Below are 22487 nucleotides of genomic sequence, written 5' to 3'. Positions count from 1 at the left end.
GCAGGCATTTGGCTGTTCCCGGTGGTTTCTTCTGTATGAAAATTCACTTGTTCTTCAGCGATGGTGATTTCAAGGTGCGATAGTGCTGTTGTCCAAAGCGGGGAGCTCAAAAATAGTGAGAAAGGATTGAATAATTCCAGAAACCAGCGCTAAAGCAGACATCGCTTCCCCTTCCCTAGAGGACAGCGCGGGCTTATTGTGTTTAAGTCTTTCCTCAACTAGGCGAACTCTGGAGTTTTAAAGTAAGTCAGACCTTGTACTCTCAGTGCTGCCCTGAGGGAGACTTTTTCCACTTGCTAATGCATCTTGCTCTCAGGAAACTGCTCCTGATACTTGGCGGAATGTCTCTGTGCCTGATTTGTTTTCGTTTCTCGTAGCAGTGCTGAAGAAACTCGTATCTTGATTTACATGGAGCCATCTTGTCTTTACAATAAGGATTTTCATAGCCTCTAACTAGTAATCTTTGGACTCGTTCCAACTTTGTCAGAACAAAATCAGTTCCCCCAAAATTATCCAAGTAGATGGTTTCTGTGCATGGAGTGAGACAGAGGACCTCAAGACACCATGTGGTCTGGCAGGAATTTTGTAGAATGTGTTTTTCCTTCCCTAAGGTAAGTTTATTTATATATTTTTTAAAACGTATCAAAATGCAAATGCTCGGTCATGGTGGAGCCATGCTATGTGGAGAGATGGTGGGATCGGTGATGGCTAATCAGCAAATTGGGTCAATATACCCAGGGTTCTTGATCCTTTTGCAATTAAAAATGCATCCTTCCCATACTGCTCTCTCCCCCATCTTCCAAATCTAGATTCTGTGCTTGGGTTTGTGCTTCCCCCCTCCCGCCCCCACCGAAGGCTTCTGGTTGGAATTTGTCTTGTTTTCCCCGTACAAACAGAAATAAACCCTTTTACCACTCCCAGCCCCATTTACCACTCCCAGCTTTTTGTTCAGAGCCGCTCTCTGGCGAGGCGAACAAACAGCTGCCTCCGTTGTCTGTGCCTAGCCGCTCCTTGGATGGCCAACAGGTCTCCCCTGTGGACAGTGCAATGAGCAGCCCTCCTATCAGTGCCTGACAAAAGGAAGGGAGAAGCAAGGGGGCTAGGCTGGCAGGCGCTGCAGCAGAGACACATTTTCCCTCCTGCTGCCAACGCTGGAGAACACCGCAAGTCTTTGCTTGACTGTCAGCCCAAAATTTACCCTGAGCTGGGGGTTTGCGTGTCCCTCAAACTCTCTTGGTGCCAGCACTGTCGTCGCACAGAGGGGTAAAAGGAAAGGCAGTAGCTGTCGGTGTTTCCAGCCCTCCTCATTGTGTTTAGCCATGGTCAGTAAAGCCATTTTGCTCAGCTGGCTTTTGATGATGAGGCTTGCGCCGTGCAGATCTGAGCCTTCCCTCCTCTGGGGAATTAGGCCTGAGTGGAGGGATGAAAGGGGGTGGGGAAGAAATAGGATTGCAGGATTCATCTGGGAAGTAAATGAGCTACGGGAGTGAGTCCTAGTCCCCAGGTTTCTCTTTCTTGTCCTTCCCCGGACCGGCTGCGGCCGATGCCCTTCCCCTCGCAGTGCCCTTCTCTCACTGGTGAGACAGACCCTGCTGCTGCCCTGTTTCACAGGGGTGAGGGGATGCTCTTGAGACCTTGAGGTGACCAGGACTTGAAATACAAAGGTGTTTTGTTAAAGTAAAGCTAATGCTGGTGAAAGGAGCTGCTTCGTGTGTCGTGGACAAAGAAATGCCATTTTATACGCAAGCAAGACCATGTAAAAAAAGTCTTCTGTTCACCTGCATCCCTTCCCAGGTCGTAAATGGGGCAAGCTGGGAGGAATCGGGATCTCTGTGACCTAATCAGTTGTTTAGTCTCACTCCTGATCTCCAAACAAAGAGCTGACAGTGGATTTGGGAGTGCTCATTCCCCTCCGCTGGGACCTGGAAAGCCTTTGTGGCTTTGTGTACAGCTACTAAATCGCTGCCCCTTAGGGAGTTGCTGTCTGCTGCTTTAAGCCCAGAGTTAGTGTCTCGGCCCTGGAAAAGCTCACTCTTAAGCCGTCCTTTCCATGCCTTCAGTCTGAGTACAGTTATCTGCAGTAGATACATGTCCCCAGTTTAAAAATTAAACCCCTCGTGTATCTTCCTTTGTAACGTACAGTAGCTGCCGTTGGTTTGGGGCTGAGCTGTATCTCCAGTTCCTCCCTGCCCGTCCTGGTGTAACAGCAGCTGTCCTCAGCTGCACAAACCTTAAAGTTGATAACTCCCCTGGTACGCTTCTCCCCGTCACTCCTGAGATTATGTGCATTAATTAGAGCATCCCTAATGCTAATAAGCAACGGGGAATAAGTGCCTTCTCAGTAAATTAATGTGGAAAGTAGTTTGAGTATTGTAGATTTATTTTTATCTTTGCAATAGGAACAAAATTGCTGAGTCCTGAGGAGCAGCTACGTGTATTTTGAGGTAGGCTGGCTAAGTAAGGTAGAGTCTAAGTTGCGCTGGGTGACGGTGCAGAGCCAGTGGCATGGCGTTGTTTGAGGTAGGCTGACGTGAAGGAGATAATTCCCCCACTCAAAGCCCATTTGCTTTGATAATTAGAAAAGTTTGCATGGGAAATTGTGCAAAACATATGGAAAGCAAACAACTTTCCTGCTCCTTGTCTGGCCGCCTTCGAAGCAGCGGCTCACAGCAGAGCGCCCCTGGCTGCCTCTTGGGCTAGGGATGCAGCAAGCTCCACTCGCGTCTGTCGTAGCTGGTCCAGGAGGCCGTAGTCCAGCTGGGAAGCAAGTCACAGGAACGCTCTAGAAATACCTAGCTCTTTTCTGGCTTCGACAGGTTTCTCCTGGCGAACCTTGCTGTGGTGATTTAAGACACTCTCCCAGCTGACAAAGGTTACTGTCTCTCTAGCACAGTCAGCAGAGGAGACAAAAGCTCGCTCCATTTCATTTCAGCATCGCAATCAAGTTCGAGTACTGGAAAAATACTCTCTTCTGACTCTTCAGACTTTGGCTTGTTGCTCCAAAGCATGAGGACTTGAATTTCTTCCAGAACTACAGCATTCTGAGGTTGTTTTACATCGCTCCTGGTCTAACCAGTTCTTCCTGATGCTTAGAGAAGCTGGACAGCTTTGAGTTTTGTTCAAGCACTTGGCATCTTTGGCATCTTTTAGGCACCGAGTTCAGCAGGTCAGTTATTCCGCTGGTTTAGCGGGACGGGGGTTCTGCAAGCTCTCTCCCCTGCTCAACACTTGACCAAAGAAACAGGGAAGAAAGGAGAAAGCAGCTGAGCAGCCAAGGGCAAATTCACCCTCAAGAGATGGAGCCTGGAAGAAGCAAGTTCTGCAGCCCTCTGCCAGGGGAAAAAGAAGTGATGCAACATCTAGCAAGTCTTGCTGAACTGCTCCTCAAAATAAACAGGCTGTCAGTGCCAGTGAAGGCTGGGGCAGCGGCTCCCAGGGGCAAGTTGCCTGTCTGCACCTTGCGCTGTTTTGCTCTCGAAGGTAAAGGCTGCAGCTTTGTGCCCGTTCCCGTCTCCTCCCCGCACCCAGCTCCAGTGAGCCTGGTGCTGGCCGGGCAGCCCTGGAGAAGATCGGCCGGACACTGAAGCCACCTTTCTTGTTGTGCTTGGAGAGAAGTAATTCACTACCTGCTGCCCACTCTTTTGGCTGCAATGGGCTGAGCCAGGAGTAGAAACCCCGCGATCTCTGCCTCACTGTTCTCTTGGCTGTCCATGGCTGTCCTCCAAAATCAGCCTCATCCCTCTACCTGGCCTTGCGTGGATCCGTGAGAAGTCCTGTCCTTACACGGGCTCTCCGTGGAGCTCCCACCCATGCCTCTGGTACTGAGGTAGTGCTTGGATTACCCCAAACCACCTCCAGCTACATCAAAGCCCAGACTCGGTTTTTTGGGCAGCCCCTGACTCCCCTTGCTGAGGAGGGCAGCTGGCACACGCTGTCTCCGCCGTAGAGCCCCCAGGCATCTTGCTGAGACACGTACTCCCCCCTTCATGCACACATATAATTTGCAAGCATCAATTTCCTCTCCCCTCTCCCCACGCAACTCTACCAGGGATTTCTGCACAAAAAGAAGATGCCACTGACTCTCTTGACCTCTGAACTCGGCTGCCTCCCAGGAGGCAGAGGGCTGGGGCTGAGCCCAGAGAGGAGGGTTTGCAGCTGCCCTTGTGCCCTGAGGGGGGAGACATATGGGGGTGACAGTCAATGAGACAAGGAGAAAGAAGAGGAAATGTGTGTTTTCTTAGCGCCTGGCCTCCCAGCTCCTGGGAACTTTATGGCTCTGGAATATTAAGAGGCAGGAAAGTTAATTAATACCCAGAACAAAGCCAGGGCTGTTTGGCTTCTGGGAGAAGGAAGCAGTGGAGACAGGACGAAAAAATTGGTGTCGTCTTAAATAATTTGTTTTTTACGTTTTATCAGCAGCTAAAATCGCGATGAAGCCCGCTGGGGGGATGAAGGGGTTGATATTTGGAGACCAGAGAAGGGCCTTCTGACAAAGGGCAGGAAGAGTTTGTTGGGTGAGCTATAGGAACAGCTTATTCAAGCTGGGGCCTGAGCTTGGGAGATCGCAGAGCAGCATTCGTAGTGCCGTGCTCTCTGTCGCTTCTCTAAGAAGTCGCTATTTCTCTTCCTTGAGTTGACACTTCTGCTCCTCACGCAGCATCCTTCCTCTCCGGTCTGCCCAGCTTTTGCTGCCTCTCCTGTTCCCAGCACTGGCGCCCAGCGTCTGTGCTTTGGGCAGCAGTGGCTGCAGCCGGCTGGAGTCGAGCTGTCCTGCAGATGGCCTTGCTGGGGCTCTCATTCGCCCCCGCCGGTCAGCATTGCAGCGTGCCTGGGTTTGGCTCCCAGTTGGGCTGTTGCCTGCCTGATATCAAGCTCAGGATTTAGAGAGACCGAGGTGTTGCTCTACAAAGTGCTTTAAGGCATATTCAGGCAACGAGAGCCTGTTTTCACGAGTGACAATTGCTTAGGCATGGATTATTCAAGGGATAGTATTTAGCTTTAACTCCCAAATAAATACGCGGAGAAAACCTGCTACCTGCCCCAAGAGCTGCTCCTCTGCACACCTTTGAAGCTGCTCTTGATCTGTCTGCCCTGAATACTTTAAAGACCTCTGAGCTTTGTGTGCCCTGTGCCTCGAGGGTCTGTGAAGTGGGCCTGAGCCCATCCTTTGCCGGCGTAGAGCGGCAGGTCTTTGGTCCGTGGGCCAATAAAGCGGATGAAGACGTAATGGAGCCTTCGTGTGATGTTGCTGTCTAAAGGGTACATCGAGTCCTGTGCCCCAGTCCAGTAGCATGTGGACACTCTCCAGTAGTCCTGCTGCTGTGATCATTGGCAACTGCTTTCTGTGTCCTTCCCATGAGCAGCAACGAGGTCCAGGTGAAGGAATGAAGGCAGCTTAGCTCAGGATCACTATTGCAGCAAGCGAGGGCCATTGGCTGGCTCCCAGCAGGCATCTGAGTCCAACATGTGTTTAAAATCAGGGTCTGACTACTATAAATAGGCGCGTAGGAATTGCCAGACTGGATCGTGCCCAGGGTCCATCTCTGCTGCTGCCCTTGTCTCCAACGGAGACCAGCACCCGCCGCTGCTGGGGGAGGCACAGAAGGCCCTGGAGTGACCCCGTGCCCCGAATCCCCGACACCCTGATGGTACCTGGGCACCTGGTTCCCGCGCTGGGTACCATTGCAGCCATCTGCCCTGGCTCTGCTCCACCTCGTCCTCTCTCTGTGTGCAGCGAGAATATCCAGTCAGATCTCACCGCATCCACGTCTGTCCATCCGTCTGTCCACCATCCAGCCAGTTACATGCGTTCCTGGAGAAAAATAGCGGGTGTGGAGAAAAAGGGAGATACTGATTCAAGCTTGCTTCCTTTATGCTCCTGGGGGACCTGGCCTTTGATCTCTAGCCTGTTTCACCTGTGTGTCCAGCCTGAGCGCTTGCGGGTGGTGCAAGTGCTTGGAGGAGATGGACGGTGAGGCAGGGATGGAGGAGATGGACGGTGAGGCAGGGATGGAGGAGATGGACGGTGAGGCAGGGATGGAGGAGATGGACGGTGAGGCAGGGGTGGAGGAGATGGACGGTGAGGCAGGGGTGGAGGAGATGGACGGTGAGGCAGGGATGGAGGAGATGGACGGTGAGGCAGGGGTGGAGGAGATGGACAGTGAGGCAGGGATGGAGGAGATGGACGGTGAGGCAGGGGTGGAGGAGATGGATGGTGAGGCAGGGATGGAGGAGGATGCTTAGGACCTACAGCTCGCTGCTACCCAGGTGATCTTTCCCCAGTGCCAGCACAGCTTTAACAGTGAGGTTTCTGGGGCTAATCAAGATCGACATACAAACAAAACAGCATCTCTGCATCTCACAGCCAGCAGAAAGGGAGAAGCAGATGGGCTAGAGGAGGCAGGGAGCTGCTGCTAAATGGATTGATGGAGAGGCCTTTAAGAGAGATGGATTGGAGAGGGAGCCGCTGGAGGAAAGGGCCAGGGCGGCCACGCTGCGAATGGGGCAGGGGCCCAGGGAGATGATGGGAAGGGAGAAAGGCCTGCAGATAACAGATGGATGGACACAAAGACTGGAAGGGAAGAGAGGGACAGATGGACAGGCAATAGAGAGAGTCAGGAGAAGAGAGGGATCTGAACGTAATTAGATTGGATCCGATTATGACAGACTCGATTAGAGCAATATTATGATCAGGAGCTTCTGTCGCTATTTGGCTTTTAGGGGGGAACAAAGCCAGAGAGCACGTGTGGAAGGGGGACAAGCAGAGGCGAAGGGAACCGGGCAGGATGAAAGGAAAGGGGCTCCTTGTGAAAGCTGTCAGTGGTGGTGGTGACAGATTGTCTAGTTATCGAGCACCAGGGCCGTCTGTCACCGACCGCTCACAAAACCTGCACTCAATAAAAGCCAGGGAGACAAAGGCGAGGGAAGGAGAGGGGCTATCGGAGCCGAGGGCTTCTGTCACTAGCCAGGCAAGCGTGGCCGGGGCGTGGAGGGAGCTGGGCAGACCAGGGGCCTTCTGTTATGAGCTAGGCACACGCACGAGTAAATACGTGCGCAAACACGCGTGCTGAGGGGTGCTGGGCCTTTCTCAGCCACCTACCCGCACGCACGCGTACTCTGCAGCCCAAGTTTGCATGTGCACACGCAGCTTGCGCGCACAGCCCGCACCTGCACGCACCTCTGCGTGCTCTAACATACTGACCCGAAAAAAGCCTCGAGCCCTGGCCCCGCCGGGCATCCTCACCCTGCGTGAAGATTAACAGGCTGCCCAGGTGCTTCTCCAGCGCCGATCCAAATAGCTCTGCTTCCCCGCTCGCTGTCTGCGAAGAGCCTGGTAGCTGGAGCATCACCCGGCGGAGCGTTGCAGCGTGCTCGGCGAGGACTTGGGCCGCCTGTGCAGAGCATCCGAACCTCCGCAGCCAGCCCGGGCTGCAGCTGTTGGTTGCAAGAGCGTGCTGCAAAGCAGGCGTGATGGAGCTGGCAGCTCTGCCCTCTCCGCAAACTGCACTTGTGCATGTCTGGACAAAGTATAATGGCACCGAACGTGACACTGTGGATGCTATGGGATCTCTGACGGCTTGGCTGCAGGGAATGGTCCAAAAAGGCAGGTCTGCCAGAGAAGGCTTTGCCATGGATGAGCAGCTGGGTGGTCACAGGAGCCCAGCACCTTTTGTTCTGCAGAGTCCTTGCTGGAGAGATGGGGTGCAGTCCCACCATGTGCACGAAGGTACCAGTTGATGGACAGGAGCAGTAACGCCCCCCCCCCCCCAAGAGGATCTGTCTTTCCAGCCTCTGTGAGTTGAGGCAGGGATCTTCTTCCAGGTCTCCCACCCATTGTTTGAACAGGCAGCCCCTCGCTCTATGAAAGTTATAAAACTCCGGCTGGATCTGCTCCAGCAGCACAAGGGTTAAAGCTGCCTGTTTTCCCCGACCAGCCCAGGCCAGTGTGGTCCCCAGTGGTTTTGTACAATATGTCACCTCATCTCCTGCCAAATGCTGCCTCTTCTAGTCCCATTTCGTACCTCGCCGTGCCCTCCCTGCACGGACGCAGGAGGCCTGGAGCGGCAAGCGCGGCTCGGGTCCCCCCAGCCCCATGTCACGGCTCCTTTCGCTGCAGCTGATCCCTCAACCTTGTTGGGTCGAGGTGGGCAAGTCCCGGAGGGCTTCATCCCCTTGGATGGAAACACCACAATGGACCCACCTGGGTCCATCAACCTCAGAGGTCAGGCCCAGGGTATGGAGAGATTCTTAAAAGCTGGCTGCGCTCCCACCGCTGTTCACCAGCCTCTTTCTCCTCGAACGCTATGTTGAACAGGAGGCCCAGGGTTTCAGAGGAAACGAGGGTTTTCTGCAGGCTCCAGCTTGTGGGCTCCTGCAATTAAGCAACCCGGTTGGTTTTGACAAGGAATACCAGTTTTTGCCAGCCAGGAAGTCGGGAAACTCAGAAGTGAAGAACAAAGCCAGAGGGTCTCTTGTTCTCCCTCCCCCTAATCTCATCAGTTTCTGGCCAGCCTTAGCATATTTGAAGCTTAGAAGTTCTTGCTGAGGAGGTAGAGATGGAGGCAGCAGCCAAAACCCCAGGGATCACGGCAGTTCCCATGGGCGGCCGGCTCTGCACAGGGACCGGGGAGGATTGCAGCCACGGGGCGGAATATTGGCTTGGATTGCAGGAGAAAGGTCTTGGGTTTCGTGCTCTGCCGTCACCCTCCCGCGAGACCTGTGGCTGTGGCTTCATCTTCCCCCGCTCCCCGGCACAGCCCCGCCGGCGCTCGGTGAGGCTTTGCGCGCCGTGCAGCGCTCAGCATCGGGGCTGCGTCCCGCACCTTGACGCTGCTCAGGTACAAAGAGCAACCATTTTCCAAGCTGAGGGATGTCCCCAGATGAAATCCTCCCTCCCGGCAGCACAAAATGTGGGTGCTGAGAGACGAAGGGGTCTTTGCAATCTCAGCTTTTCCCTGCTGGAGGAGGAAGGCTGAGAGTCTGCATCACCCCAGGGCAGAGTTCAGGTGACTGTTATGGGAAGGGGGCCTCGGCTGCTCTGTGTTTGTGTTGCTGCAGCCGAGCAGAGACAGGGCTGTCCCCCGTTAGCGTACCCTGCCTCGGGGGCGAGCCGGGCAGTCCGTGTCCCGGCAGAGCACAGCGCATCGCTCCCCAGTAGAGCCGTGAGGATCCTGGGTGGGAGGATGGATCTACCAAATCCTCGACTTGAGAAAAAAACTAGAGTGGGAGCCGAAACCTGCCCGCTCTCCTGCATGTTACACGCTGCGATGGCTGCGAGGCCAGCACAGATCGGGCCTGGCATCCCCCGTGGGGAGGCTCCGGCAGCCAGCTCTGCTCCTTCCCTCCCTCCTCCCCGAGCCCAGCCCGGCAGGATGCCCGGAGCAGCCCAGCATCAGCTGCGGAGAGAGGTGGGGCCCTGCTGGCGTCCTGGCAGGGGGAGAGGAGCTGGCCCTGGGGGTGGGCAGGCGAGACGGGAACAGAGGAGGGACAGGGAGCGCAGAGCGAGAAATAAATACAAACAGCCCATCAGGCTCTCGGGGGAGATGGGGGGCCCAGGCGGAGCCAGGGAGGAGGGGGACGTGTGTGCATGGGCAGGGGGATGTGGGCCGTGCGGCGGGGCTGGAAGGAGCTGGCGAAGGGTGCGCGCACCCATGTGGACGTGTGCCCACGCGTGAAATAAGAGTGATTTGTGCGTGTGAGAAGGGGCCGCGGGGCGCGCGTGCGATAGAGGCACGATGCGCGTTATCCAGGCGTGCTGCGCGTCGCCCGTGTGTTGGTCTCGGGGCGGATGTGGCTATTGCCACGAGCTCATTAGGCGAATATTGTTTTATAATCGGTGCCATAGCAATGGTGAGGCAGGCTTCTCGCTGCCACCTGATCCCTCTGCCTCGTCCGCCGCTCGCCCTGCAAACTCCGAGACCATCTGCTGATCCGTGCCACGGGCTGGAGTCCACCCAGGTGCCGATGCCCATCACCTGGGCTTCGCCTGCCGTGCAGGGGAGGGGGAACCAGCCCCTGGGGCCTGGGAGGGAGGCAGGAGGGGGGGCCGTGACCCCCAGCGCTCGGTGGAGGGAGAGGACAAAGGTGGGAGACTCCAGCAAGCAAACTGCAGGGAGGGCACGCACAAATACGTATAGGTGGGATGGGCGGCGCAGGGATTTCAGAGCAGGGAGTTTACTCATGATGAGGACAAACTAGAGCAGGTCTCCTCAAGACAGAGTTTAACAGAAGAGTTCAAAATCGGAGAAGGGCGAGAGGCAGAGACCAAGTCTAACCCACAAAAGAGATCATTGTTTCATGGTTAAATAGAGGATCTGTGTTTCAAAGCAATACCTGTGTATTCTGGGCACCTCTTTCTTTCACTTTCTTTCTCTTTTCTTACCAAACTTTACTAGAGGTGAATTTTACAGCAGCTCATAGGCAGGACCTATGGGGTGGTTGTTGCTGCTGGTAGAGCCTGTCTGGGAGAGGCTGTCCCTGGTCTGGGCACCCACCGGCGCTCGCCCGCCCCACACGCGCATCGTGTGGCTGCGTGCACGCGGACACGCACGCACGCCGGCACCGCACGGACACGCAGCCCAGCTCGTGCTTGCACCCGGCGGGAGCCACCGGCAAGGCTGCGCCGTCCATCCCGCTGCTTCTGCGGACGCTGCTCCTCATCCCACCCTGGCGCAGGGACCTGCCTGCCTGTCTGTCTCTCCCTCTCCCCTTTCCACGCTCGCTCCCATCTCTCTATTTCTCCTTTATGAAATATGCATGGAGAACAGATGTCGCCTTCTCCCGGAGCACCCCCACCCTCCTCTCTCCCTCCCTCCCTCCCTCCCAGCCCACCACCTCCATCCACCCTCCAGGACCACATCCAACCTCCACCTCCCTCCTCTCCTGGGGGCTCCAACCTCCCGCACAGCCAATGGCATCCCCCTCTCTTGACTTTAATATTTATGAGGGGGGGAGCACCAGAGCGGCCAATGAGGCGGCCGGTGTCGGACCCGGCGTGCGAGGCTGGGGTGTATATATAGCGTATGGGGCACATGCCTCCTTGGGGTGTCCATCTCAACGTGCGGTGGCCCGCTCGCACTCCTGCCCAAGGAGCAGCATGCCCGGGCCCCAAGGCTGCCAGGGTTCCCCCTGACCCCCCGGGTCCATCCCGCAGAACAGGACGCTGAAACTTTCTGCCTCCTCAATGGATGGATGAGCCAAGAGGTTCCTCCCTCCCTGGATTACTTTGAGCTTCATCCTGCTGGAAGAAAAAAGCTGGAGCCCGGGAATGGTCATCGCCTTGGGGGTAAGGTGGCTGTCCTGGGGATGGGTGAGCGGCGCTCCTGGATGTTGCTGCGAGGTTTGATGCTGCTGAAACGGTAGCGTGGCAGGTGGGGAGAGGGACAGCGAGATAAGCAGCGTGGTCTGTGCGGGAAGGTCGCCCTCCGTGCAAAGCCGCAGGCTCTCTCGGGAAGGGGGCTTGACCTTGGTGCCGGGTTTAAGGCACAAACCCGCATGCACGTCCTTCGCTTTGGGCTTGGCGGCGGCATGGGGGATTTCTGACTGGGGAGAAAGAAACAGAACCTCTGCTCAGATGGCCTGAAAGTGGGTCCCGGACACACTTTCGTGGCTAGGGAGCCTTCAAAAATGGTTACGCTGCTGGTCTGGAGTGCGAGGAAAAGGGCAGGCGGGGAGGTGGGAAGCGCTGCTTCCCATAGGGGGTTTAAGCATTAGTGGGGTTTTGCTGAAGGCAGGAGTGGGGCAAGTGTAGGTGTAAAGGAGACTCTCGCAATAGATGAGTTTAGGAAGATGGGGGTTTATGGTTCGTCTGAAGGGAAGAGTGAAAAAGAGTCCCTTGGAGGACAAGTCACCCGTGTGAAGGAACAGCTTTTTGAGGACTGGACTAACCCAGCGAAGGAGGAGTAGGATAAGGCGTTTATCTGAGCCCAGTACTGAAACTTGTCTTCATGCAAATGGTCCAACGTCTCCTTCTGCGACTGAGAACAGAGACCCCCGCGCAAGACTCCTGTCTCCCATGTTCGATACACCTTAAATTCACTCCCAAGGACACCAAGACAGCGACAGCAGTGCGTCCCACAGCCTGTGCCCTCTGCGGACCGTGGCAGACCAGTGAGCGGGTCCCAGGCTGTTCCTGGGCCAGGTCACCATCCCAGTCTGCCCAAGGAGAAGGAGCTTTTGGAGCCTCCCCTGCTCCAGGATGAAGTGACAAGCTCATGCCTTGGTGCCGGTGTCTTAGGAAGGGACAGGAGGAGGTTGTTTGTCTCCTTCCCTGCCCCGTGCTGAAGTGCTGGGGCCAAGGGGCAGCGCAGCCCCGCAGTTTCTCGCCGGGGTGGCTCACCCACACGCGGACTGCGCCTCCAGCACGGCCCCGGTGGGATGGGGCAGCGCCTGAGTTTGTAGAGCAAGAGGAGAACAGGCCTGTTGTTTTCAGAGCAGCAGTGCCAGGATAAGAGACAGAAGAGCGGTGACGCTAGCGCAAGAGATTAAATGCAGTTCCCTGTCCCCAAGGGTAGGAGGGGGAGAGTATTTAAAGAGAAGCTGCACGCAGAGGTGCGGAGCTGCCCACCTGAGCGTGATCCTGGTTATCCACAGACCCGACTCCTCGCCAGGGCCCAGGAGCTGGAAGTGCAAAGCTGCCATGGCACGTGTCCAACCCCAGAGCCGACCTCCCCGCCTTCCTCCGGCCCCGGCTGCAGCCTCTCCGGAGCTCGCGCTCGTGGCTGGAGCAGCAGCGCTGCCCCGCTGCTGGGAGCCGCCGCGGCTGGGAGCAAAGCTCCAGGGATGGCTATTGTGAGCGGGAGCGGGGCGGTACCGCCGGCACGCAGGGAAACACGGCCGTGGCTACAAGCCTTGCTCTCCGGCCAGGCGCAGGCTTGCTTCGGGTGGCGGTCACCCACAGACACGCTCCTCCCCAGGGCAGGGCTGCTCCCCCCGCCACCGAGCACCAGAAAGGAGGTCCAGGGTTTGCAGGAAGGGGACAAGAGCAGAAGGAGAAAAGAAATTAAAGCGGGAGGGGAATGGAGAAGGTTAAACCAGCTGTAGTGGACGGCTACAGCAGACGTGGCTAGTTCAGGAACTTGAGAGACGCGCTCCTGCGTTGGTCGTGGTTCTCTGTCCCCGGCTGGTTTGTCTCTGACGCTGATCTCAGGGAGAGCAAGTTAAACGCAAAACCAAACTCAGCCGTGCTCTAAAACCAGCGCAGTTTATCGCAAGCTCGAAGCCTTGAGAGGGCATCTCCGTGCATCCTGAAAGCCACGTTTCCATCAGCCCTTCCGTCACCTCCAGGCTAAGGGCTTCCTAGGAGTAACTTTTTCTTTAGGATTTGGATGGTTTACTCTCAGGCATAGCTGAAAGGGTTTGTCTTATAGAAAACTAAGTCCAGGTTAATTTTTTTAGTGAAATCTGAATATCACAGTGCAAGGGTGAGTGTGGGTGTGTGCGCGTGCAGAGAGATGCCTGACTTGGGGTAGATTCACGAGCGTGGGTGTAAATTATTGTGGGATTCTCGCAGAGGAGTTTTCGACGGGGAACATTTGCACATATGTGCTGGGAAATGTGTCTGTGTGCATGTACATGTGTGTTTGTGTAAGCATGCAAAGAAGCAGCCGTGTACATTTTGGGGGGGGGCTCAGAGGGGCCGTGCAGATGTTTCTATACACGCTTACGGGGTTCCTTGTGCTTCTTGGGCAGTGCTTCTGCAAACGCACATCAAGGGCTCTGCCAGTCTTTTAAAGCGGGATGTGGGCTATTTCTTCCCAGTCATCGCCTGTCCATATTCGTTTAGTTTCCATTTCTCAGTCGTATGGCTCATTACAAGCTTGTCAGGCCTGAGAGAGGTAATATGTTGTACATCTCTGCCTGGCTGCCTTCCCAGCCAGGCTGCCGTCTCTTCCAGCAGTAGCATTTCCCCATCTGAAGTTTGTTCCCCTTCCCTTTGCTCCACCCCAGCCCTTCCCCTGCCCGGGACTGGGAAGATGCTCCTGCGGCAAGAACCGCCTTTCCCAGACCTGTTCCCGCGGTGCCGGAGGCGTCTGTGCGGGCCCGGGGCCTCTGTGCCAGAGCCGCGCGGGGAAGGCGGCGGGGGGGGAGGAGAAGGGAGAGGAGAGGCAGCTTCCCCGGCCGGCGGCGCAGTGTCCCGGGGGGAGCGGGGAGCCAGCGTCTATTTGGACACATCAAGCAAAGCAGCTGTGTTGGGTTCCATATGTCGGGGGTGCCAGGATCCATGACATACGGGCTCATTTAGTATACAATAAGCCCCCCCTTCCTCTCTCCCCCGCAGTCTGTTTTTCCCCTTCGCTCATCCACCACCTGTCATCTCTCCGGAGAGCCAGGAGAAATGGCTTCCACCTTCTCCCAGAGCCTCCCCACCGGCTCCCACTCTGCCGCCCGTGACCGGGGACCCGGAGCCCCATCCCAGCCCGACGGGGACGGGCTTGTCCCCTGCTCCGTGTTGGGGCCAAGACCTCAGGGCAGGTGGAGCAACCAGCCGCGCTCTCCCGCGTCCGCCGGGAGCCGGGAGGTACTGAGAGCCCCTCTGCTTCTGTTTTCTAGAGCACGCGGAAGGAGTTCGGCTCTGACACCTGACGGCTCCGAAACTGGGTCCTGGCACGGAAGAGCCCGCGGTCTCTGTGCACGCGCGCAGAGGGTACTTATTTATTTATTTTATTTATATGCATCCTGCCACCTTCCTTACGTTATTTATTGTGAAAGCTGTCGCCCGCCCAACGAGTTCTCCGGGGAAAAGGGAAAATTTTGCAATTCCCTTGCGGAGACTGTGTGTGATGAGGAGGAAGAGGAGGAGAATAACCAGGGGCTCGCTGTGATCTGGAGACCTTATCTTTAAAGCAGAGCAGTTTTGCTTCGACATCGTACCCGGCCTGTCCTCCTGACGTACCACATCTCTGAAGCGTCCGTCTCTCTGTCCGCCCCTCTTCCGCAAAGATGATGCTCAATTCGGACCAGACAGAGATCGACCTGCCGCCGACACACTCCGAGTCCGAGTCCGTCTTCAGCGACTGCGGCGGCGGCCGCGCGGGCAGCGCGGAGGACGCCGGCGGCGTTGGCTTGTGCGCTCAGTCCCGGATAGCCGAGCCAGGCGAGGCCGTGAAGAAAGACCTGCAGCACCTGAGTCGGGAGGAGCGGCGGCGCCGGCGGCGCGCCACGGCCAAATACCGGACAGCCCACGCCACGCGGGAGCGCATCCGCGTCGAAGCCTTCAACATGGCCTTCGCCGAGCTGCGGAAGCTGCTGCCCACGCTGCCGCCGGACAAGAAGCTCTCCAAGATCGAGATCCTCCGCCTGGCCATCTGTTATATCTCCTACCTGAACCACGTGCTGGACGTCTGAGCCGCCCAGCCTGCGTCCGTCTGTCTGTCCGCCACGTCTCCTACCTGAACATGTGCTGGGCGTCTGAGCCAAGAGCTCGAGTCCGTCTGTCCATCTACGACCTGAACCACATGTTGGGCGTCCAAAATGCTGTGCCTGTGTTCATCCGTCTGTTCAAAAGGACCAAGTCCCCGGCTGTCTGCTCTACCCCCGACCTGAACTATGTTCTGTATTTCCCCACCACCAAGCCCACGTCTGTCTGTCTTTCCATCCTGCCTGAGTCAGGCTGGATGTCCGGTCCATCAGCCATCTGTCTGTCCTGCTGGATCTGCTGCCTGAAGCCTGTGCTGGCCATGTGCGCTCCCAACTTCTGCCTGTCCTTCTGCTGCCCATCCCACTGAAAACTGCCTACGGGATCCTGAGCCCACATCCGTCAGTCTGTCCGCTCCCTGACCCACAGCGGGAGCCACTGAGCCCAAGTCTGTCTGTGCGTCACCTCTTTTTTAAGAGCCACAAAAAAACGGACCTGTGAAACACTGCGGCACCAAGCAGCCCCGGGGTCTTGTCCGTCTGTCTGTCCGCACCTTCTGCCACCAGCCATCCCACCAGCACAGCCAGTCTGGGCATTTTGTCCGTTTGCTGCTGCTCTGCCCCTGGCACCGTGCTGGGCGCTGAAAGGCCCTCGTCAGGACCCTCCTCTCGGCAGAGGGAGCGCAGCCCAGGCGCACCCTTGGGCGCGGAGCAGCTCCTCTGTGTGTGCCCGGGCTGTTCGCAGCCCGAAAGGAAGCGCAAAGCGCGGCGCAGACCCGGCCGGACCTGGCCACGCGTTCCACGGGCGGCGGCGGCAGGTTGCCCTCGAGATGGAGCAGAGAGGCGTGCTCGCTGTGCTGCCCGCAAGGTCCCCGGAGCAGTGCTGGCCCCGCTCCCACGCCAGGCCGGAGCAGCACCCGGGCTCTCTCCAAGCCCCTGCGTTGCACATCTGGTCTCCCCGAAGCTCAGCTCTCCGCTCCCCAAACCCGTGCATCCCAGGCTCTGCTGCCCGACCCTCCTTTGCACTAGTGCACAACGAGAGTGAAGCCCCCCTGGCCCGGCCCTGCACCGACAGACGCATCCACCCCGGGGGCACCAGACCTCCCCGTGCAGCACTTCATCCCTCCCCACTCTTCCTCGGTCTCCCCTTCGGTGCTCCTGGTGGAAAAGGCCGGAGCGGGGTCACAAGCGTGGCAGGTGCCCCAGCGCGGGGGGGACGTCGGCGCTCCGCTCCCCCAGCGCCGCGTCCCTCCTCTGCGGCGCAGCTGGTGCTGCCAGGGCAAGTGAATGTTTTGCCTTGTTTTATGGGTTTGTTTTAAGAGTTAATTTTGCACTGGCAGTGGCAAGAGCACAAGCAGAACCCAGGTGGGGGGACCAGGACTGCGCAGAAACCACTGGCTGTGCTCAGAGCCAACGCTCCGGACTAGGAGCCGAGCCTGGCCCGTGGGGAACGGGTTGGGGCTGCTCCCCATTGAACCCCACCGTGAGGCAGGCGGGGGTCCGGCCCGGAGGGGACGTGCTGGGGGAGACGGACTTTGGTGTGCCAGAGATGAAATGTGGTGAGAGGGGCAGCGCCATGTCCTGCGAACACCCACAAACCCCCAGAGCTGGGGCAGGGGGTCCCAGCAGCACCTGCCCTCTGGGGTCCCACCCTCCGCTTTTTGCCCCCCCCCCCCCCCCCCCCGAAGCGTTGGCCGCTGCCTGGGCTGGGCGTCCGAGCCCCACGGGCTTCCCAGCATCTTGCAGAACCTCCTGGATCCATCCCACCCCTGCCTCTGCCGCCAGCTCCCAGCGATGCCTCGCTCCGTACCTCATTTTCCCCCTTCCCGTAAAAGCGGGGAGAACGATCGCTACCTCTGTCTCGCAAGGACTCCCCGGTGGATGTGGGATCCCTGAGGGCCGGAGCAGCGGCTCCCCGTCACTGCATGGCTCAGCGGGACGGCGGCAGAGGAAAACAGAGCAGGGCAGCCCCCCTTCCCCTCCACTCACCCAGCCACGTCTCTGTGCCACGAGGATATTTATTGAATTAATTTATTGATAAATGTTATTATTTATTTGCTGTGTTGTGCACTTTTGGGAAAGGAAAACTAGGAAACAAACAAAAAAAATAATGGCCACGGCGGAAAACCAACCAACCCACCCTTGTACGCGGTGTGCCCCAGCGCGTGTTTGTCTTGGCTGTTCAGACTGTGCAAGGATTTATTATTTATGAGTTCACAAGGAAGTTGGGGAGGGGAAAATGAATTAAACTGCCAGCAAAAAAAAAAAAGGAGAAAAAAAAAAGAGATCTTGAACTTGGAGCGCCCAGCTTCCCTTTTTCTTTCTTTCTTTTTTTTGTTTGTTTGGTTTTTTTTAATCTTGTTTTTAAGCGCCGCCTCCTCGCGCTGCTCAGCGCGGGTGGCAGATTCCCCGCGCAGGAGTTGATGGCTGTGGCCGTGCCTGCGAAAGGAGGCGGCGGGAGGGAGGCCATCACCCGCCGCTCCGGCCGAGGGACCAGGACCTGTCCTCTTGGCACTCGAAGAGTCCTGCCCGCACCGGCTGCGCTCGGGCTCGCTCGGAGCCAGGGTGGACACCCAGGCCCGCAGTCGCCGGTTGAGCCCAGCCTGGGTTTGCTGGGACAAGCGGACCCCGAATGGCCGCTGGCGAGAGCAGAGGGATGACGATATCTGGTCCAGACATCAGCATCTCCAAACGCACCCAGTAAATCACCTTCTCTCTCCCGTGTACCCCTGGGAAATCAGCGCAGCCCCAGTGCCAAAGTCACTTGACCGTGCACCCCTGCCTAGCGGAGCCCCGGCGCTCCCCTTCCCGACGCCCCCCCAGCCCTCTCCCCCGTCCCATCGCCCCTGCGAGTGCTCTCCCCGCTTCCTCAGCCCACCCCAAGCTACGCAGGGAAGCAAGTTTGTGGCTCATCTCCTTTGTCTGCGCCGATCCCCGCGCGTCCCTGGGGGCGGGTTGCAGCTGTTTGCCGACTTGCTCCAAATTTCTTCATATAATCAATTGGCCTCGGCTGCAGCTCGGCTCAGCAGAGATGCGTCAAAGGGGAAATAATAAACGTGGGGGAGGGAGCAGGGGAAGGAAGTGGGGAGACTTTGCACTGGGCAAATAGTGGCTGGTGGGGCACAGGAGGGGACCTGGCGGGACCTCGGCGCTCCCAGGCACCCCTTCTGTCCCAGCTCAGGGATTTCTCCCCGGTGTCCCCTCCTTGGGATGCACCGTGTCCCCGCTGCCTGCATCCAGCTCGGCTCCCAACCCCTCCACCGGCAGCCTCCAACGCACGGAGGGCTGCATGGGACGGCCGGCTCCATCCCATCCCCGGCCACACGCGCTCCGGGAGGCGGTAATCGGGTTAGGGCAGCGCGAGCTCCGCGGCGGCGGCTCCCAAACCTCCGCGGGGCCCGTTGTTCCCGACTGCCAACCCGGGCCCTGACATATGGTCCTCATTGTGCCTCGCACAATGGAAACACTTCATGCTAATTTAGATGCTGGTTCTGGCCTTGCTGTCATCTCCGACAGATTGGGTCCCTTGCCTGCTCTTTGTGCTTGCGGGCAGGCAGGGTGACAGGCAGCTCGGCTTCTCCTCTTCCTCCCTGAGCGGTTTCCTAGACACTTCCCAACTCTTTCTCTATTCCCACAGCTATTTCCTTCTCTCTTCTCCCCCATACACATCCCATCCCCGGCCTCTGGAGGACGCTGGTCCCGGTGCACAGGTAGGTGTGTGCATGAGGAGTGTTTCACAATGGCTTTTCGTTTGAAAAATGCTCATGGAAAATAGTCCTGGAGGTGCAGATGAACAGACAGACGTGCATGAAACCGCTCGGCTGCTTCTGCCCGGCAGCGTTTTTCTGTCCCTGCGCTGGGGACAACATGGCAGGGATGGCTGCTGGCCCCCGGCCACCTCCCTTCCTCTCCTAAAAAGCAAAGGCCGGGGCAGGACGTGACACCCCGGTTTGGGAAGGGGGAAGGACGCCCCTCGTCTCAGCCTGCTGTCCCAGGGCCAGGCCGCCTGTGCTGCCCTGGTCCCCCCGGGGATGTCACCGTGGGCAGCAGCTGCGTCCCCAGCAAGCCTGTGCGAGGCAGCAGTGCCATCTGCTGGGTCCCCAGGACGGGGGCCCTGCATGCTGATACCAGACCCCTGCCACCCCCCCCAGGCTGGGGACCCCCCCGTTCCTGCCAGCCAGGCCCTGGAGCATCCCTGTCCCCTGCGAAGGCAACCAGCACAAACCCCGCTGCGGCTCTCGGGCAGGGCTGGGACCGGGACCCCTGCAAGGGACAAGGGCAAACGGCACCCGTGCGCGTACGTGGGACCATCCCAAAAGCATCCTCTGCAACCCAGTGCTTTAAATGCTCATTTCATGCTTGGTTCAGAGCACGAGGGTCCCCTGAGGCCACGATGCCGATCAGAGACGGGTGGCTGGGAGAGACAGGCCCTTGCCCAAAAGGGCTGATGGTCTCAGTAGATAAAGAGCGTATCTGATCCCTTCCTTCGAGACACAGGGCAGGAGCTAATGAGCCACGGGATGCCTCGTGCCGGCGACCGCGTAGCAGAGATAAAGAGCCCATCTGGACGCAGACCAGAGACAGCAGCGTGGCAAGAGCCGGGCACGAGGGTGCGCAGCGGGGGCAGTTTGGGACCCACGTGTGACCCCCACCCAGCGGGCTGAGGAAGGTCTGGCACGATCGCCAGCATCCTGCCGTCCCAGGGCCTGCAGACGGGTCAGACAAACATCCCTGGGGGTGGGGTAGATGCTGCTGATCCTGCCCACGGCAGGGAGAGGCCACGCACCCTGCACGCTGCTTTCTAGGACTCCTAATCTCCGGAGTTATCTGCCTGGAGCCTCTGCCTCCATCTCTTCAGAGCAGGACGCCCAGCCTTGGGACCGACGGGTGTTGGACCTGTCTGGGGTCTGGCTGTCACACGTAGGGCGGCGGAGCCGCTCTGGGCTTGGAGGGGGGGCTGGCAAGTGCGAGGGGACACAACCGCCCCCCCCGTCCCGCTCAGGAAGGCATACAAGGACTTTGTCCGAAGACCCTGGGTCTCTCCCCGAGAATAAGGCACGGCAGAGCTGGTTCTGGGGACTCCCTCATCCCCAGGAGATGGGAAGCACCCAGCACCCTAAGCGCTGCTGATCCCAGGTGCTCCACATGGGACAGGTTTGGCAGAGGCAGGCAGGCTCTCCTGTCCTGCGAGCAGGGTGCGGAGGGAGGGGACCGTCCCCGTAAATCACGAGGTGGAACAATGCGGCCCTTCCCAGATGGCAGGGAGGCTCCAGCAACCCCAGCTGGCCAGGAATGAGCTCCGAGGGCCCATTAATCACTCCCGGAGCCAGAGTGGGAGCGAGAGGACAGCCCGGGGGGCAGCTGGCTGCAGGGGGAAGGGAGAGCAGAGGGGGCCCACACCTGGCAGCAATCCCCAAGCCCTGCTGGGTCACAAGGACCCAAACCTGGCCGCAGGAGCTCCTGCACCCCCAAGGTTACACCTCAAGGCTGCTCCAGTGACTCACGCAGCCAGTTGAACCATGCAAAGAAGGGGAGCACTGACCCCCCAGCTCTGTGCCGGGAGCCAGGGGACCAGCACAGGCTGGGATCCTCCTCCCTCAAGTCTCCAGGCGCAGGGTGCAGCGTGGCATCTCCTTGCCGTTTCATAGGAGGCAGAGAGGGACCCAGAGCAGCCCCAGGCTTGCTCAAGCAGCCCCAGGGAATGGGCTGGAGCTGGGCTTTGCTGTGACAACTGCAGCATGGAGCCCAGCTGAGAGGGAGGAAAATACATGGTGGGGCAAGACGTGATGGCTCCTAGACGGGATCCTCCACGAGAGCCAAGACCCTCTATAAAAAAAGGGGAGGATAAGCTAGCCAGACTCGGGGGGTCCCTCCCAAGGTGCCCCAAGCTCTGTCCTCCAGCATACAGCTCTGACTGCCCTTTCCCTCCCTTCTCTTTCACTGACCTCAGCCTGGACCATGAATTTTGGGATGTTGCAGTGAGGGTGTTGCCAGACACCACCCCCAGCCCCGACTTATGGGGCACATACTGGTGGGGAGGTGACCCTGAGGGACCCAAAAGACATAGGCTGAGCTGTGTCAGGGCTCAGACAGGGCAGGACTCCTTCAGCCTGACCTGGCCAAGGGCGGGATAGGACAAGGCAAGTTGAGCTGAGCCCCTAGCCCCTAGCCCCTAGCCCCTAGCCCCTAGCCCCTAGCCCCTAGCCCCTAGCCCCTAGCCCCTAGCCCCTAGCCCCTAGCCCCTAGCCCCTAGCCCCTAGCCCCTAGCCCCTAGCCCCACCACTCCTTCCCGCCCCAAACCCTCCTCCCCATTAAGGGAAAACAAGCCATTTAAATCCGGCCAATGGCGTGCGCCGGCAGGAGAGCTGCACGCCATTGGGCAGCTCGAGGGGGCGGGCCCGGCCCGTTCCCAGCCTCGCTCATTGATATAAAGCGCCCGGCGGCCCTGCCCGGCTGTTCCGGGTGGGTGACGCGCCCCCTCCGCAGGGACCCCCACGCGTGGGGTCGTCTCACACCCCCCTGCTCCTCGCCCAAAGGAGGGGCTGGCTTTGCAGGGCGTTCTGCATGGGGGTCCTGGGCCCCTGGAGGGCAGGGGTGAGGGGGTCGCTCCTTCTGGAGCGGGTCGGGGTGCTGGGCTCCCCCTCTACAAGCTGCGTGTTCCCCCCCCGCAGTACCTTCCCTGCCAGGGGGTGCAAGTGGCTCGTGGGAGCCCAGGCTCCTTCCCACGGACCCTACTGGGTGAGGGGATGGTTCTGCTCTAAAGCACTGGGATCTGAGATGCCCCCATAAGGGACCCCCACACCTGGTGCGGGGGCTTGCGTGGGGCACAGCCCCATCCCTTCCAGCCACCCTCTGCAAAAGGGGGGCTGCAGGTGTGCACTGAGTTGCTACCCCTTTTTCCCCCCCCTCCCCCATAATCCCTCCTTGCTCCCCGTGTGCCCCTTGTCTCTGGTGAGGAGGGCTGGGGGGGCCTAGGAGATGGGGGGGTGTCTTCCAGGCACTCCCACCCAGCCAGGTGCCGCTGGAGCAGGGGCTTGGGGCTCCCCACACACTGTGACCTGTTTCTGGGCTAAGCCAGGGCACCTTTGCCACGAGGGTCAGGGGTGGACCCCCCAACCCAGGCACACGGGGGG

General features: G+C 58.6%; 1 protein-coding gene across 1 annotated transcript; it reads left to right on the top strand.

Moving 5' to 3' along the window:
• The first annotated feature begins 14683 nt into the window (after positions 1-14683).
• NHLH1 (nescient helix-loop-helix 1) lies at positions 14684-15448 on the top strand. The gene has a single exon (XM_009505033.2). It carries the CDS (start codon positions 14941-14943, stop codon positions 15343-15345), a length of 405 nt encoding a protein of 134 aa, XP_009503328.2. The 5' UTR covers positions 14684-14940; the 3' UTR covers positions 15346-15448.
• The last annotated feature ends 7039 nt before the right edge of the window (positions 15449-22487 follow it).

Source organism: Phalacrocorax carbo, chromosome 28, assembly GCF_963921805.1.
Source record: "Phalacrocorax carbo chromosome 28, bPhaCar2.1, whole genome shotgun sequence".
In the NCBI taxonomy this organism is placed as follows: Eukaryota; Metazoa; Chordata; class Aves; order Suliformes; family Phalacrocoracidae; genus Phalacrocorax; species Phalacrocorax carbo.
This window is presented reverse-complemented; position numbering and strand designations above follow the sequence as displayed.

What these genes read in the sequence shown, in the direction of transcription:
- NHLH1 (XM_009505033.2), top strand. Translation starts at nt 14,941, where the DNA reads ATGATGCTCAATTCGGACCAGACAGAGATCGACCTGCCGCCGACACAC.